The 13,324-nt window shown below is 30.8% G+C and overlaps 1 protein-coding gene across 4 annotated transcripts in view; it reads left to right on the forward strand.

The window, feature by feature from the left end:
• LOC143079374 (protein spire homolog 1-like) overlaps nt 1-13,324 on the forward strand; it is a 74,704-nt gene that overhangs the window by 43,052 nt on the left and 18,328 nt on the right. For 3 of the 4 annotated variants that reach the window (XM_076254656.1, XM_076254657.1, XM_076254659.1), the window contains exons 4-10: nt 1,676-1,801; nt 3,961-4,029; nt 4,805-4,963; nt 6,295-6,381; nt 9,772-9,892; nt 12,327-12,433; nt 12,730-12,832. In XM_076254656.1, the coding sequence (XP_076110771.1) occupies nt 1,676-1,801; nt 3,961-4,029; nt 4,805-4,963; nt 6,295-6,381; nt 9,772-9,892; nt 12,327-12,433; nt 12,730-12,832 (772 nt within the window). The remainder of the gene's footprint in view (nt 1-1,675; nt 1,802-3,960; nt 4,030-4,804; nt 4,964-6,294; nt 6,382-9,771; nt 9,893-12,326; nt 12,434-12,729; nt 12,833-13,324) is intronic. The other variant, XM_076254658.1, reaches the window with a different exon arrangement.

Raw genomic sequence — 13,324 nt, forward strand, 5'->3', positions numbered from 1 at the left:
GTTGGACAAAGTTATTATCTTTATCCTTGTGTTGTGCTGGTCTGGTTGATAAGGCATACTTGTGCACACTAGTCCTTTTATATTTTGCAATCAAGACTTAAAAAGGTCTTTCCTCTAAATTTGGACTTTCATTATTGATTTTACAATGATTTGAATGTACTGAAAAGTTATGGCATGGCCTACTTCTGAATCTTCTTCCATATATATGCCTGTTCATATTCTATCAACAGACAGGGGAGTTCAAAAGTAAAGCTTTCTTAAATCCTTCTTAATGTTCAAATTTACAAACAAACAAAAATTCTGTAATTTGATTGTCATTGCAAAAATTAGTAAAAATATCCCCTAATGGAACTTATTCACTTCACAGAATATCAGAACATGTACAAAATGTGTATTCATTTGCATGAGAAAGATTAAAATTTAGTGCTTAAAACAAAACATCATTTCTTTTTTTCTGTTATTAAAGGAATTACAAAATCTGAGTTAAAAATAAATTCAAACACTGCCTAAGGTCGTTTGTGTTATTAGTTCATGACCTCAACAGTTTGGTGATAATATTTAAAGACCTTTCTAGTTATGTTGACCATCATCACCATTTTATACCTAGGATGTAAAAATGTCAGGATGTCTCCATTTAAATCTCTCTCATTATTTATTTGTCAAGTCAATGTTGAATTTTAAATTTGAATAATAAGAATATCGTCTTCACTCGGTCAGCCTTTTGTTGTCAAATATATGATATATGTTGTTCTTATGTGAATCATAGAAACTGTATTCAGATCATAAAAGATATTTTCTTTACTTGGACCTAGTGATTGTTTGTATAATCCATTAGATTTATCACAGCAGTATAAAATAAATATTGAATTTTACTTTCAAGAGTTTTAACTTGTTTTTCTTGTAACAAATAGTAAACAGTTACATTTGTGTATTTATAAAACCTGAAGGTATTATGTCCATATATTGTATGAAAACAATAAGAAACTGGCCTTTGAGCAGGTATTGAAGATAAAGAAGTTGAAATATGATGGTTTAAGTTTTTCTGGACTCAACTGTTGTATTGTTTCTTACATAAATAAGTTTTTATTTACCCTTCTGTTTAAATCTTGACCACATGGCAGGGTACTATTGTTATGAGCAAGATTAGTCAAATACAACTTTGTTACATACTGAAATTCTGTCATAGTTTTAGTGAAAAGATCAGATATGACTCTTAATCCTAGTTGAATCAAGGGTTAACGTTATCTGCATAAAATTCCAAGCATATTGACCTTTTCTAAACCAAAATTAAATTATTCTAAAAACTAAGGACAAAAAACTCCAATTTTGACATTCATTTAGCTTTTTTCTATTTCTAGTAATTCAGTCCTAATACTGTAAATTCAGAAATTATTGTGTGCATTTATAGTTGGGATTTTGTCATTTCAGACTTAAATGCGATTTTAATTTTCACGATTTTGAGACAAATCCTGATTAATTCATATAAAATATTTCAAAATGCGAGTTTAAATTATTGCATTTACAACTCTGTTGCATTTTTCCCAATAATAAAAACCTTGCAATAATTTCTGAATTTACAGTATACAATAGCGTCCATCATGTTTATAGTACAGATTTTGCTTTATTGGTACATGTTTCAACATTATATTTATGAAACTTTTTTTTCTATTTTCAGTTGTGTGTAAGACATCTAACCAGTAACCAAGATGCTGGTTACCATTATAAAGCTGTGTGTAGAGCCCTGGCAGCAGAGGCAGCAGAACTTCTACTGTTTCTGGACAAAGTTACCAGGGAAAATAAAGTAAGTTCTGAATGCAAATCTTCTATCAGTATGATGTTTCTACCTCCCCCCTCCCCAAGAAAATCTCTTGTATTTTTTTTAAACTATAGTTAAAAGAAGCACCCAATTTTTGACTTCAATTTCAATTGACGATGCTTGTCAGTTTTCTCTGGGAACTCCTTGGTTTCTCTGCCAAAAATAAATGGCTTCCATGAAATAACCAATAGTGTTGAAAGCGGCATTGACCACCAAAAATTGATCAATTTATTATAATAATCCATAATTTATTGACATTTTCATAAGTTAAAATAATGATAATCATAGATGTAATATTACATCTATGTGATAATCAACTATTAATGTCCTTTCATATTAAATATTCACAGTGTGCATGCACCAATATTAACAAGCAGATAGAATTCTTTTTGAATACTGAATAAATATGCTCTTAAGCCTTATACAAATTCATAAAACTTTTATCAAAATATGAACATTTAAAAGTTTAAGGACCTTCCTTAACCTTAAATTGTTACACAATCTGCATTCCATGGCCAGGACCCTTTATCTGACACATAACCACTATCTATAATTGATTTTGCATTTTTTATGGACAAGTAATTACGTGATTGACAGGCAGAGATATAAATTATCTACATCCTTTTTAAAAATTCTGCTTTTTATACCTTCCCTGTTTAGGTAATTGATTATACTTCAGGGTGGTTTTATTTTACAATATAATCAATTAGGTATTTTATCCTCAGTGTAAATACAGGTTTTATTGCTCATGGAATATTTGGGTAGAGGTCGTTAAATTCTATTCTGTATTTAATTGAACTACCTATAATCAATGGAAAATCCAAAGAATTTTTTAAAAATTTATTCATTGTTGTCAGAAAAGAACATGTAATGATTGCGCAAGAATATATACAGAAATGAAACTGAGGACTTCACATTTTTATCTCCCAATAATCAGCAATTTTATATTTTATTGGCGGAAAGCATTTTATATGGAAATTATGGCATAATTTGTCATAAGAAGATTTACTATTGATATGAATATATGAAGTACTCTATAAAGCAATTTGAAAAATTTTAAATGAGTACATAAAAGTATTCTGTAATAAAAGAAGGTACTAAGAGGAAGAAAGAAAATGTTGACCTTAGAAGGGAAATGATATGAAATCTAGATGCAAGTTGAAGCTTGCCTCATGGTGCAAAATTTTCTCAGTTGAAGATTTTACCCATATATTGCATTGCACCAAAAGAGAGCTTGTAGTGCAAATGGGGATATTTGTATTGAAAATGTTCAAAAGAGAAACATTCTTCTGTAGTGTGTAGTTTTTGCTATATATATATATAAATATATATGAACAGCCTTAATTTTTCATCAGATGTTGATGGAAACTTCCATTGCATTCTCCCTCAAAAACTGTCTCAGTTGAACATCAACAATTCTAAGATAGCCTTTACAGTCCCCTAATATAAAGGACCGTATAATATTGAAATCACATCACAATTACAACTTTATTATTTATACATGTTTTTGGTTGATTTTTTGGCTTTGAGTGAATTCCTTGCCCTAATTTTTGTAGCTCTTATTGTTTCTATAAAAGGGTCATAGTCTGGATGTTTTTACACATTATTGGCCAATTCAATGATAGATTTTCAAATTGAGGCTGCAGATTTTGCAATACAATTAGATAAGCTTTTAATTGGATAGAAATGACACTTTCACATCATATATCTCACCAAATTACTGTTACTTAAGTACATAACTATGTTATTCGCTGTCTATCAGAATGAAGTTTAAACTCATTAGTTTGGGTGGAATTATTATCTTATAGAATAATTCTATTTATTTATAAGACACCTATAGTAAAATCCATATGCAAAATGTAGACAGACAAATTGCTTTTAAAAACAGCTGACCAACCAAAGTTTTCAGGTCTGACAGATATAATAGCTGAAATAGAGCCAAATCCATGGTTATGTATGGGAATAAATAAAAACAATTACATGTATAGGTCCTTGCCCATAAAATTTATTATCTATACTATAACATTGAATGTGTAAATTTTGTACAAAATTATATAAAAAGGCAGCAATAACTGAAAACATCAGTATATTAAGCTATTTATATTTTCATCAGTACTTTTAATTTTGATTTGATTTTTTTTCAGAGGTTAGTAGAGACACAGCTTCTTGATAAGGATCTCCAGCAGCTTGACAATTTACAGAGAGCAGATTGGGTAAGTTAACCAAGAAAGATAACTCTGATTCGTAAAAGATGACACCATTTACTCAACTGAACTAGCATATTCATCTGTAATGACCAATTAAGATGGTACCCAACACTTTCACCAAAATTAATTTGGCTTGTTTAATTTTCATAAAATTTTGTCAAATTATTTACTTTGACCCTTTAACAAAAATATAAACATTTGAAAAATTTTGAACCAACCATTTTGTCAGAAAAATTACACTGGTGTTATAGCAGTTTGACAAACACCAATTTTGATCATTGAGAAGCTTAATATTTCTTTTACAACACAACGTAGTTAAAACATTTAGCTGACTATACAGAGTTATCTCCCTGTAGTGTAAGGTACCACCTTAAACACATAGTTCTCCATTACATGAAAACTACAGTTTACTTTTGTTCAGTAAACATCTTCTACCTAAACATAATTTCACAATAGTGTTGCATCTTCAATATGAATGAAATATTTGCTACTGGACAACAGTCACAAATATATTTTATGTTCAAAGCGAACTTGACATAGCAACTTCCCTATACATTCTATATAACAGGGGATTCAATATTTGACAGAAAATTTAATACTGAATTATTCAGCTCATTTGGATCTTGCTGAAAAATGTCACAAGAAAAAAAATTGTAAGATTTTGCTTACCAAACGCTGACACATTTGGTATTTTATTCATTTATATTCATAGTGTACAGCTTGATGCAGAAATTTATCGGACTTTAATTCATTGAATTTAATTGATTTTGCAATATTTCAGGCTAGATTATGGGTGCAGATGATGAGAGAGTTAAGACAGGGTGTCAGGTTAAAGAAAGTAGAACATATCCACCTGCCACCAGTAGAGTTTGAACTGACTCCATTTGAGATACTTCTCGAGGACATCAGAACAAGAAGATATACACTCAATAAAGTTCAGGTAAGGAAATTAGCTTCACTTTATGAAGTAATTATTGTTTTTGATTTGAATGTAATGTTTGATTTGTCAGATATTTTTGCATACTTATGGTTAATTTTGAGGCAGACTTATAGTGAATGGCAAGTTTTGAGAGATTCCCTTTCTATGGCCATTTAAAATTTGGCTTGTAGTGTGTTTTAATGGTTAAAGACTTAAGAAATGTGTGTATGTATATGTCATATACTGCATATGTCAGAATTGACCCTTTTTATATATATACTGTTAAGGTGGTACCTAACACTACAGGGAGATAACTCTGTAAAATCAGCTAAACGTTTTAATTATGTTGTGTTGTTAAGGGAATATTAAGCTTCTCAATGATCAAAATAAGTGTTTGTCAAACTGCTATATAACCAGTGTAATTTTTCTGATAAAATGGTTGGTTCAAATTTTTTGAAATTTTCATATTTTTGTAAAAGGGTCAAAGTAAATACTTTGTCAAAATTTTAAGAAAATTAAACGAGTCAAATTAATTTTAGTTAAAGTGTTGGGTACCACCTTAAATGGAAAGAACAGGATAATGTCTTACTGAAATAACAATTTTAATATTGTCATTTAAGATAATCTTATTTAGAAATAAAAAATGTTTGTGATTATCATATGTATATGCAAAGAGATTATAAATCCTGACCTACAATTTTGATCTTTTAGAATTTCAACGAAGGATGTAACACTCGAAAGAAAAAAATCATTGGTTGCAATACATTTCTTTTGTCATTAAGATAAGGATTATTTCTCAAAAAAAAAATTATGATGTCTTTTTCTTGGAAATTGACAAACACGGGAACATCTTTACATGAGAGTATACTGTTTAAATAGAATTCAAGCATTGAAAGCAAACATGACAAATATCTGTTTACAAATTTGACTAACTTTTGTGCCTTTGAGAAAATTTCCTGATTATTATAGGAAGTTTGGTTTTATAGGTAAGGTATAACTACAATATGTGTTTAATCTCTATACAGTTCTAGTCAATACAAAGATTTACAAATATAGGATAGTTTATAATGGAAGTAAAGGCATGGAGTGCTTAAAGTGAGTTCAGCATGGCACCATTGAAATGCTTTAAGAGAGAAATAAGCTTGAATGTTGTGTTCTGATACTTATGTCATGTGTGAAAGTTAAAATACCTTCAATTTTCTACATTGTGGTACTGCTTTTTACATACAGAGTAGTATGTCTAAAAACCCAGAGTTTGTTTTATTGCATGATCTGCAAGTTTCCTTCCTTTATCTGGATTGATCGACTGTATGCTACTAATACTGTTATATGTGCATGTTGTGTTTCAATAGGTTAATGGTGATATACCAAATACAGTCAAGAGTGATGCCCATGACGTCATGTTAGATTTCATCAGGTCAAGGCCACCATTACAACCAGTAAGTATGACAGGATTGGAAGGATTATATAGTTTGTTAACCTTCAATTAGGTTAATACTGCTATTTATTTATAAATTATTGGTGTTTCCTTTAAAAAATAAAGGGAGGGATTTTTTTCAGCTATAATCTCACGGTAAAGAGATAGCCTTGAGATTAGCTGTATCTGAGAAAACATCCTCAATTTTGAAAGGCCAACAATATTCTGATTATCCATATTTTCTTAGGCACCAACAACGGCTAGGCTTTTGGCATCATGAATTTCTCTCTCTACCATAAATAAATAAATTTGGTATCACTTGAGTTAAATAAAAATGCTATTGAAATTATTATACAGGAAGATCAAAGGAAAATTTGAGAAAATGTTGATAATGGTTGATTAGGTATGAAGATAATTCGGACATTACTTAATCTTTGCAAATTTTAAGAAAAAATATCCCAAATAGAAATGAAAAACTTGTTCACCTATATAAGTTATATGGGGAAAGAAAGGTATGAAGTGGGTTGTAGAGAGACAATTAAATATCCAACGATAAACATTGTACCAAGAAATAACAAATGTACTATAGGAAAAGTACCTTTACTTCTTTCTTGATCTTGACTTGCTGAAATGTCTTCAACAATGTATTTTAAATCCTTCACCTTACTGATAGGTCAAATTTTGATGATATAAAATAAGTTGTTTATAGTCATGTCTATTGTAAAAATTACCAAAAGGTATATTACCAAAGGGAATTTATAATTAATGTTTATGACCAAGTACTTTTTCTAAAGTGTTATTTTTCTCAACTTATATAAATTTAATTTTTCTTCGTATCATTTAAACCCAAGGTTAAATATGATTGATTTTGTAATTAAAGTTATCAATCGTGTTTAGAGTTGTAATTTGTGGGTCATCACACCAAATTTAACATTCATGGAGAGAATTATACTAACAGGTATCCCTAATAATAATATTGTAATAACTTCTATATCTACTTGATCTACTCAATAGTAAGGATAAAAATTCTATAATTTTCTATAATTTTCCTCTTATTTTCCAATAATAAAGAGAATTGAACACTCATTCGTACTGCTAATTATGCAGCCTCTGAAATCATCTGTGAATTTTTTCAGCATGTGCTTGTGTTGTATGTAGATAATTGTCTATATCCATCAATTAACTTCGCCATAAATCCTAGTAATCACCGCTAGTGTATTTACTTACTGTCTGAAACTGTATGTTCATTACTATGGATGTTATAGACACATGTACTAATTCTGAAAACTGTGAATTTAATCAAATTCAAAATGAATTTGCAATGGAAATTATTGAAAAATTACAAAAATGGAAAATGTCTGAAAATTTGGAAATAGAGGATTTGGAAAATGTTGATTTTGAGGTCAGTAGTTTTAATTGTGTGACATTATTTACCTTTTTTTTTATAGATTGACCAACTTTTTATTGAGGAAAGTAAATGTCAAATTGAAGTTATAAATTTAATTAAAAATTTAGAGACTTTAATTTCACGTTTTTGACATGTCCTATCACCTTACAATTACATTCTTGACTAAGTACAGTTGTGTGACATATTTTGAATTAAACAGTATATTTTACATCTATATATAGGACACAAATTGATAGTAAGGGTCTATGATATCTTGTTATTCATGGTTGTAACTAGTACAGAAAACTTGCGTGTAAATTCTGATGCGTAAAGTGCTTATTTGTTTTCAAATGTTAGGGATGTTGATTATGAAAGTTAGTTTATAGCACCATAAATTTCCAATCTTATGGTAATAATCTTGCAATGATAAATATATTGTCTCTCTTTGTAATATCACTGGAAAATATGAATTGATGGTATAAGGTGGGTGTTGACGAAAGTACTGATGTTATTTTTCAAGTATTTTGTATATATATATGTGCAAATCAGATCTGTATTTTTTCTAATTCTGATCCTTGACTTCTTTGAATCTGTTGAACTTGGTTATTATACCACACTCTGTAAGTTGTGCTATATTGCAATCACCTTGTCCAGCTCTCTGTCAGTACTTATGTCCTCATTCAAATGTCCATTGTCCAAAAAATATCTTGAACTTCATCACACTTTTCTTAAAACTTACTAAACAAGATAACTTCTTATTTGGTCATCAGCTCAACAGTGATGAATTGTAATGTTGAGCACTGTTGGGACTTTTTGTTTGCAGATGCATTGAATGAACTTTAAAATTTGTCAACATATTTCTCCAATACTACTGCACAGGATGACTTCATATTATCAGTCAGCAGCTTATTAATAATGATAAGATGAGATTAAAATATGTTCCCTCAGATAATCAGATATTTGTAGAATAGTAGAATGTGGGACTAGTAAAATGTGAAAATAAATATATTTGTCTATACATGCAAGCCAAACGTGTGTATACTTTATGGGATCATGCAATATGGTAGACGAAAAATTTAGTTTACATGAACCCTTCATACAGAAAAAGATTTTGGCATTTTACCCATGTAGTAGCCTTAAAATTAAATAAAGATGATTGGAAACAGTCAAAGTTGGTTTACACAGAAAACATTAGATGAAAGTAATATTGTCTATGTAATGAATAGGGGCATTTACTGTTTACATGATAACATCTGTTCTCCTGTCTGAAACCTTTCAATCTTTAAGTATTCTGATTAGCTGGCGATTATAGTAGAAAGCTTATTCTGTTTAAAAACAGTTGTTTGATGCTAAAGATAACTACATTTTACAATAAGAGTCTTTAAGTTTTGTAAAACTATTTAAAATCTGATTTCAATAAATGACTTGTATAATATTTGAATAACTGCATGTTTTGCAATGTTTAATGCCATTGAAATGATCTGATACTGAAACAATGTTTCATTATCAGTTAAAAACCATTACTCTATTAGATTTTCTGATTGGACTAGACATCAGTTTAGTAGATGATGATGCTTTGCAATGTAGCTTACAAGGACAAAAGTTAAATTTCTGTATAACTTCAATGACTTCTCCTGAATTTTAATTAAAACCAACGACTCTTCCAAAATTTCTAAATGAATGTAATGGCTTCCTGAACTTCTGCACAAATCCAATTACCTTTTCTTAATTTCTTCCTAAATTCAATTACTTTACCTAAAATCTGATTTCAAATAACTCATCAAAAGTGCAGTGTATATAATTCTCTGTGCTGATTCAGAAAGAGATTTTTAAGACATTCTTTTTTCCATTCTTAACAGATTATCATTCATGCGCTTTAAATCTAATTTGGATGTGAGAGATACAATTATTGGGTTAAGTTCTCAATATTAACTACATTTGGTATTTTGGTTGTTAAAAGTGCATGTGTGTGTTTATTACTCTAGGGTCTTTAACATGAAAAGTTTAATTTTGTTGTTATTTTAGGCTAAAGATAGAGTACTGAAATCACCACCAAAGAGAGAGCTTTCAGTTAGGGAACAATTGCTATTACATATAAGATCTCAACCACCTAAATTGAAATCCGTCAGTGAGGGCCAGCATATGGGTAAGTGTAGACATATCTGTCAGGAACAGTGGTAGATTCAGAGAGGCTTTTAAGAAATAAGGTCAGTGACCTTAGTCAATATGAAGCATTGCTGTCATTTTGGAATTACTGTAATGAACTAGAGGGTCCAAGGACCCTGTGTCGCTCACCTGATATTTTTATTTACAATTGTTACATGATAAATGCAACTGTTGTACTGTCGTTTAGTTTCAGAGATATAATACTAAAAAGAGCATTTGAAACCTATGCTTTATTTCAGCCATGTGGGCAGGCAGGGTCATCATACACAGTGGTCCCTGGATATCCTAGTGGTGATTTAAACCAAGTTTGTTTAAATTCAACAGTTGTTTAAGGGGAGAATTTTTGTAAAATTTATCTAACAAGAAATGCAAAGTAATGAGAAAGTTGTGAAGTAGTTTTGTTGTTGCGCAACACCCCCCCCCACTTTGCCAAAAAAACCAAAAAGGTAATAAAAAATTATCATATAAGGGCAATCTATCCTATTAATGATTTCTGCAAAATTCAGTTGATTGTGCAAGGGTTGTATAGCCAGCTGAGGTCGTTAAAAACTCTCTTTCTTTCTTTTGTTGTTGCAGATAGATCTTGACCTGATAAGCAATTTTACCACATGTCAGATTTGCTCTAAATGCTTTGGTTTTTGAGTGATAAGCCAAAAACTGCATTTTACCCCTATGTTCTATTTTTAGCCATGGCGGCCATCTTGATTGGTTGGCCGGGTCACCGAACACAATTTTTAAACTAGATACCCCAATGATGATTGTGGCCAAGTTTGGTTTAATTTGGTCCAGTTGTTTCAAAGGAGAAGATTTTTGTAAAAGATAACTAAGATTTACGAAAAATGGTTAAAAATTGACTATAAAGGGCAATAACTCCTAAAGGGGTCAACAGACCATTTTGGTCATGCTGACTTATTTGTAGATCTTACTTAGCTGAACATTTTTGCTGTTTACAGTTTATCTCTATCTATAATAATATTCAAGATAATAACCAAAAACAGCAAAATTTCCTTAAAATTACCAATTCAGGGGCAGCAACCTATCAACGAGTTGTCCGATTCATCTCAAAATTTCAGGGCAGATAGATCTTGACCTGATAAACAATTTTACTACATGTCAGATTTGCTCTAAATGCTTCGGTTTTTGAGTGATAAGCCAAAAACTGCATTTTACCCCCTATGTTCTATTTTTAGCCATGGCGGCCATCTTGGTTGGTTGGCCGGATCACCGGACACAATTTTTAATTTAGATACCCCAATGATGATTGTGGCCAAGTTTGGTTTAATTTGGTCCAGTATTTTCAGAGGAGAAGATTTTTGTAAAAGATAACTAAGATTTACGAAAAATGGTTAAAAATTGACTATAAAGGGCAATAACTTCTAAAGGGGTCAACAGACCATTTTGGTCAGGTTGACTTATTTGTAGATCTTACTTTGTTGAACATTTTTGCTGTTCACAGTTTATCTCTATCTATAATAATATTCAAGATAATAACCAAAAACAGCAAAATTTTCTCAAAATTACCAATTCAGGGGCAGCAACCTATTAACGAGTTGTCTGATTCATCTGAAAATTTCAGGGCAGATAGATCTTAACCTGATGAACAATTTTACCCCATGTCAGATTTGCTCTAAATGCTTTGGTTTTTGAGTTATAAGCCAAAAACTGCATTTTACCCCTATGTTCTATTTTTAGCCATGGCGGCCATCTTGGTTGGTTGGGCGGGTCACCGGACACAATTTTTAAACTAGATACCCCAATGATGATTGTGGCCAAGTTTGGTTTAATTTGGTCCAGTAGTTTCAGAGGAGAAGATTTTTGTAAAAGTTAACGACGGACGACGACGACGACGGACGACGGACGACGGACGCCAAGTGATGAGAAAAGCTCACTTGGCCCTTCGGGCCAGGTGAGCTAATAATACTCAGCTGTTACCAGAGTTAGCAATTCATTTTCAACTAGATACAGAAGAGGAAAATAGGGCAAAGACCCAAATTCTGTTTTACGACACTTGTGGTTTATTATTTAATGAAAAGCTAGGATAAGTGGTAATGGCAGTGACTTTATAAGACACTTGCATTTTTAAAGTTGATGAGGGATTTTTAAAAGAATATGCTGACAAATAAATCTCATCAATTTCATTAACATTGCTGAAATATATTGAACTATATTGAAATATTGCTGTACAAATATGAATTAAAAGGTATTGGCTATACATCAATGAGACAGCAACCCAATGACACACATTGGGATATGAACTATGAGATCATTGGCTTAATATGCACCACCTCCTGCTTTTCTAGTCTGTTGATATTTCACATCAGTAAATAAAACTTTTGTACTGCCCTTGCATACTGCTGTAGAAAATGAGTAGATTTTGACTTGCATTAATTTTACACATCCTATTTTATTTGTAGTTGAGACATCCAGAACCAAGTTAGATAATAACAACGAGAAAGAGAATCCTCAACCAGTTAGAAAGGTCATCAAACCTGATTTTAATCTGCTACTTGATAGCTTTGAGGTTTGTTTTAGTTCTACACTAAGTTTATTTTTACTTTGCAATAGATTAGTTAATAGCTGAAGATATATTGCAATTTCAAAGGACCACATGGGATATGTTTAACAACTTCAGAACCTCTTCTTTTGAGAAGTCAGAAAAAATAGAGTCCTTCCTTATTATTTTTTTGTTATTGAAATATGTGGGTTTTTTTCTCCAGACAAATATAATGTCAACGGTGATTGCAATAATTATGACAGATTTTAAAATGTACATGTGTACATGTCTCTTTATAAATTTACAATGCTTCTCTCCAACAGGATGATGAAGATGATGATAGTAGCACATTGAGTCCTAAATCTAGAAGATCCAGTGTTGCCACACCTTCTCCAGAACAAGAAGTCCCTCAGTGGAGGAGAACTGGTAATCTATTTAGTAAAATCACATCATTGATTTATGTGAAATTGTCAATTACACATGAGATGTTGTATAACTAAATGTGTGGTTTCATCTTGTTATAATTTGTTAATATGCATGTATTTGGTAAAGTTAATTCAAATACCAAACTTTTGAAATTGTTAAATAATGTTTTAAAATCAGAAATATTTGAATGTCTGGTAAAAAGTTAAAATACGATACTAGGTGCTCACACAAACTTTAAACTGAAGACAAACAGACAAAAGCGAAAGAAAATGACAGAAAACACTAAACAAAAAACTTAAGAATCAGTGATATTGTTTACCTTAAATTAATGGAGAATAAAGGCCTTTTCCCCTGGAGAAAAATCCCAATTTGAAAAAAAAAATGGCTAAAAATTATTCCCAAAAAGACAACTTTGTTCCCAAACAGTGCAGTCTCAGTAGTAATTGTGAATGAATACAAACTGAAAAACACTCATTTAAACCATTGTCATGC

This window comes from Mytilus galloprovincialis, chromosome 6 (assembly GCF_965363235.1).
Source record: "Mytilus galloprovincialis chromosome 6, xbMytGall1.hap1.1, whole genome shotgun sequence".
In the NCBI taxonomy this organism is placed as follows: Eukaryota; Metazoa; Mollusca; class Bivalvia; order Mytilida; family Mytilidae; genus Mytilus; species Mytilus galloprovincialis.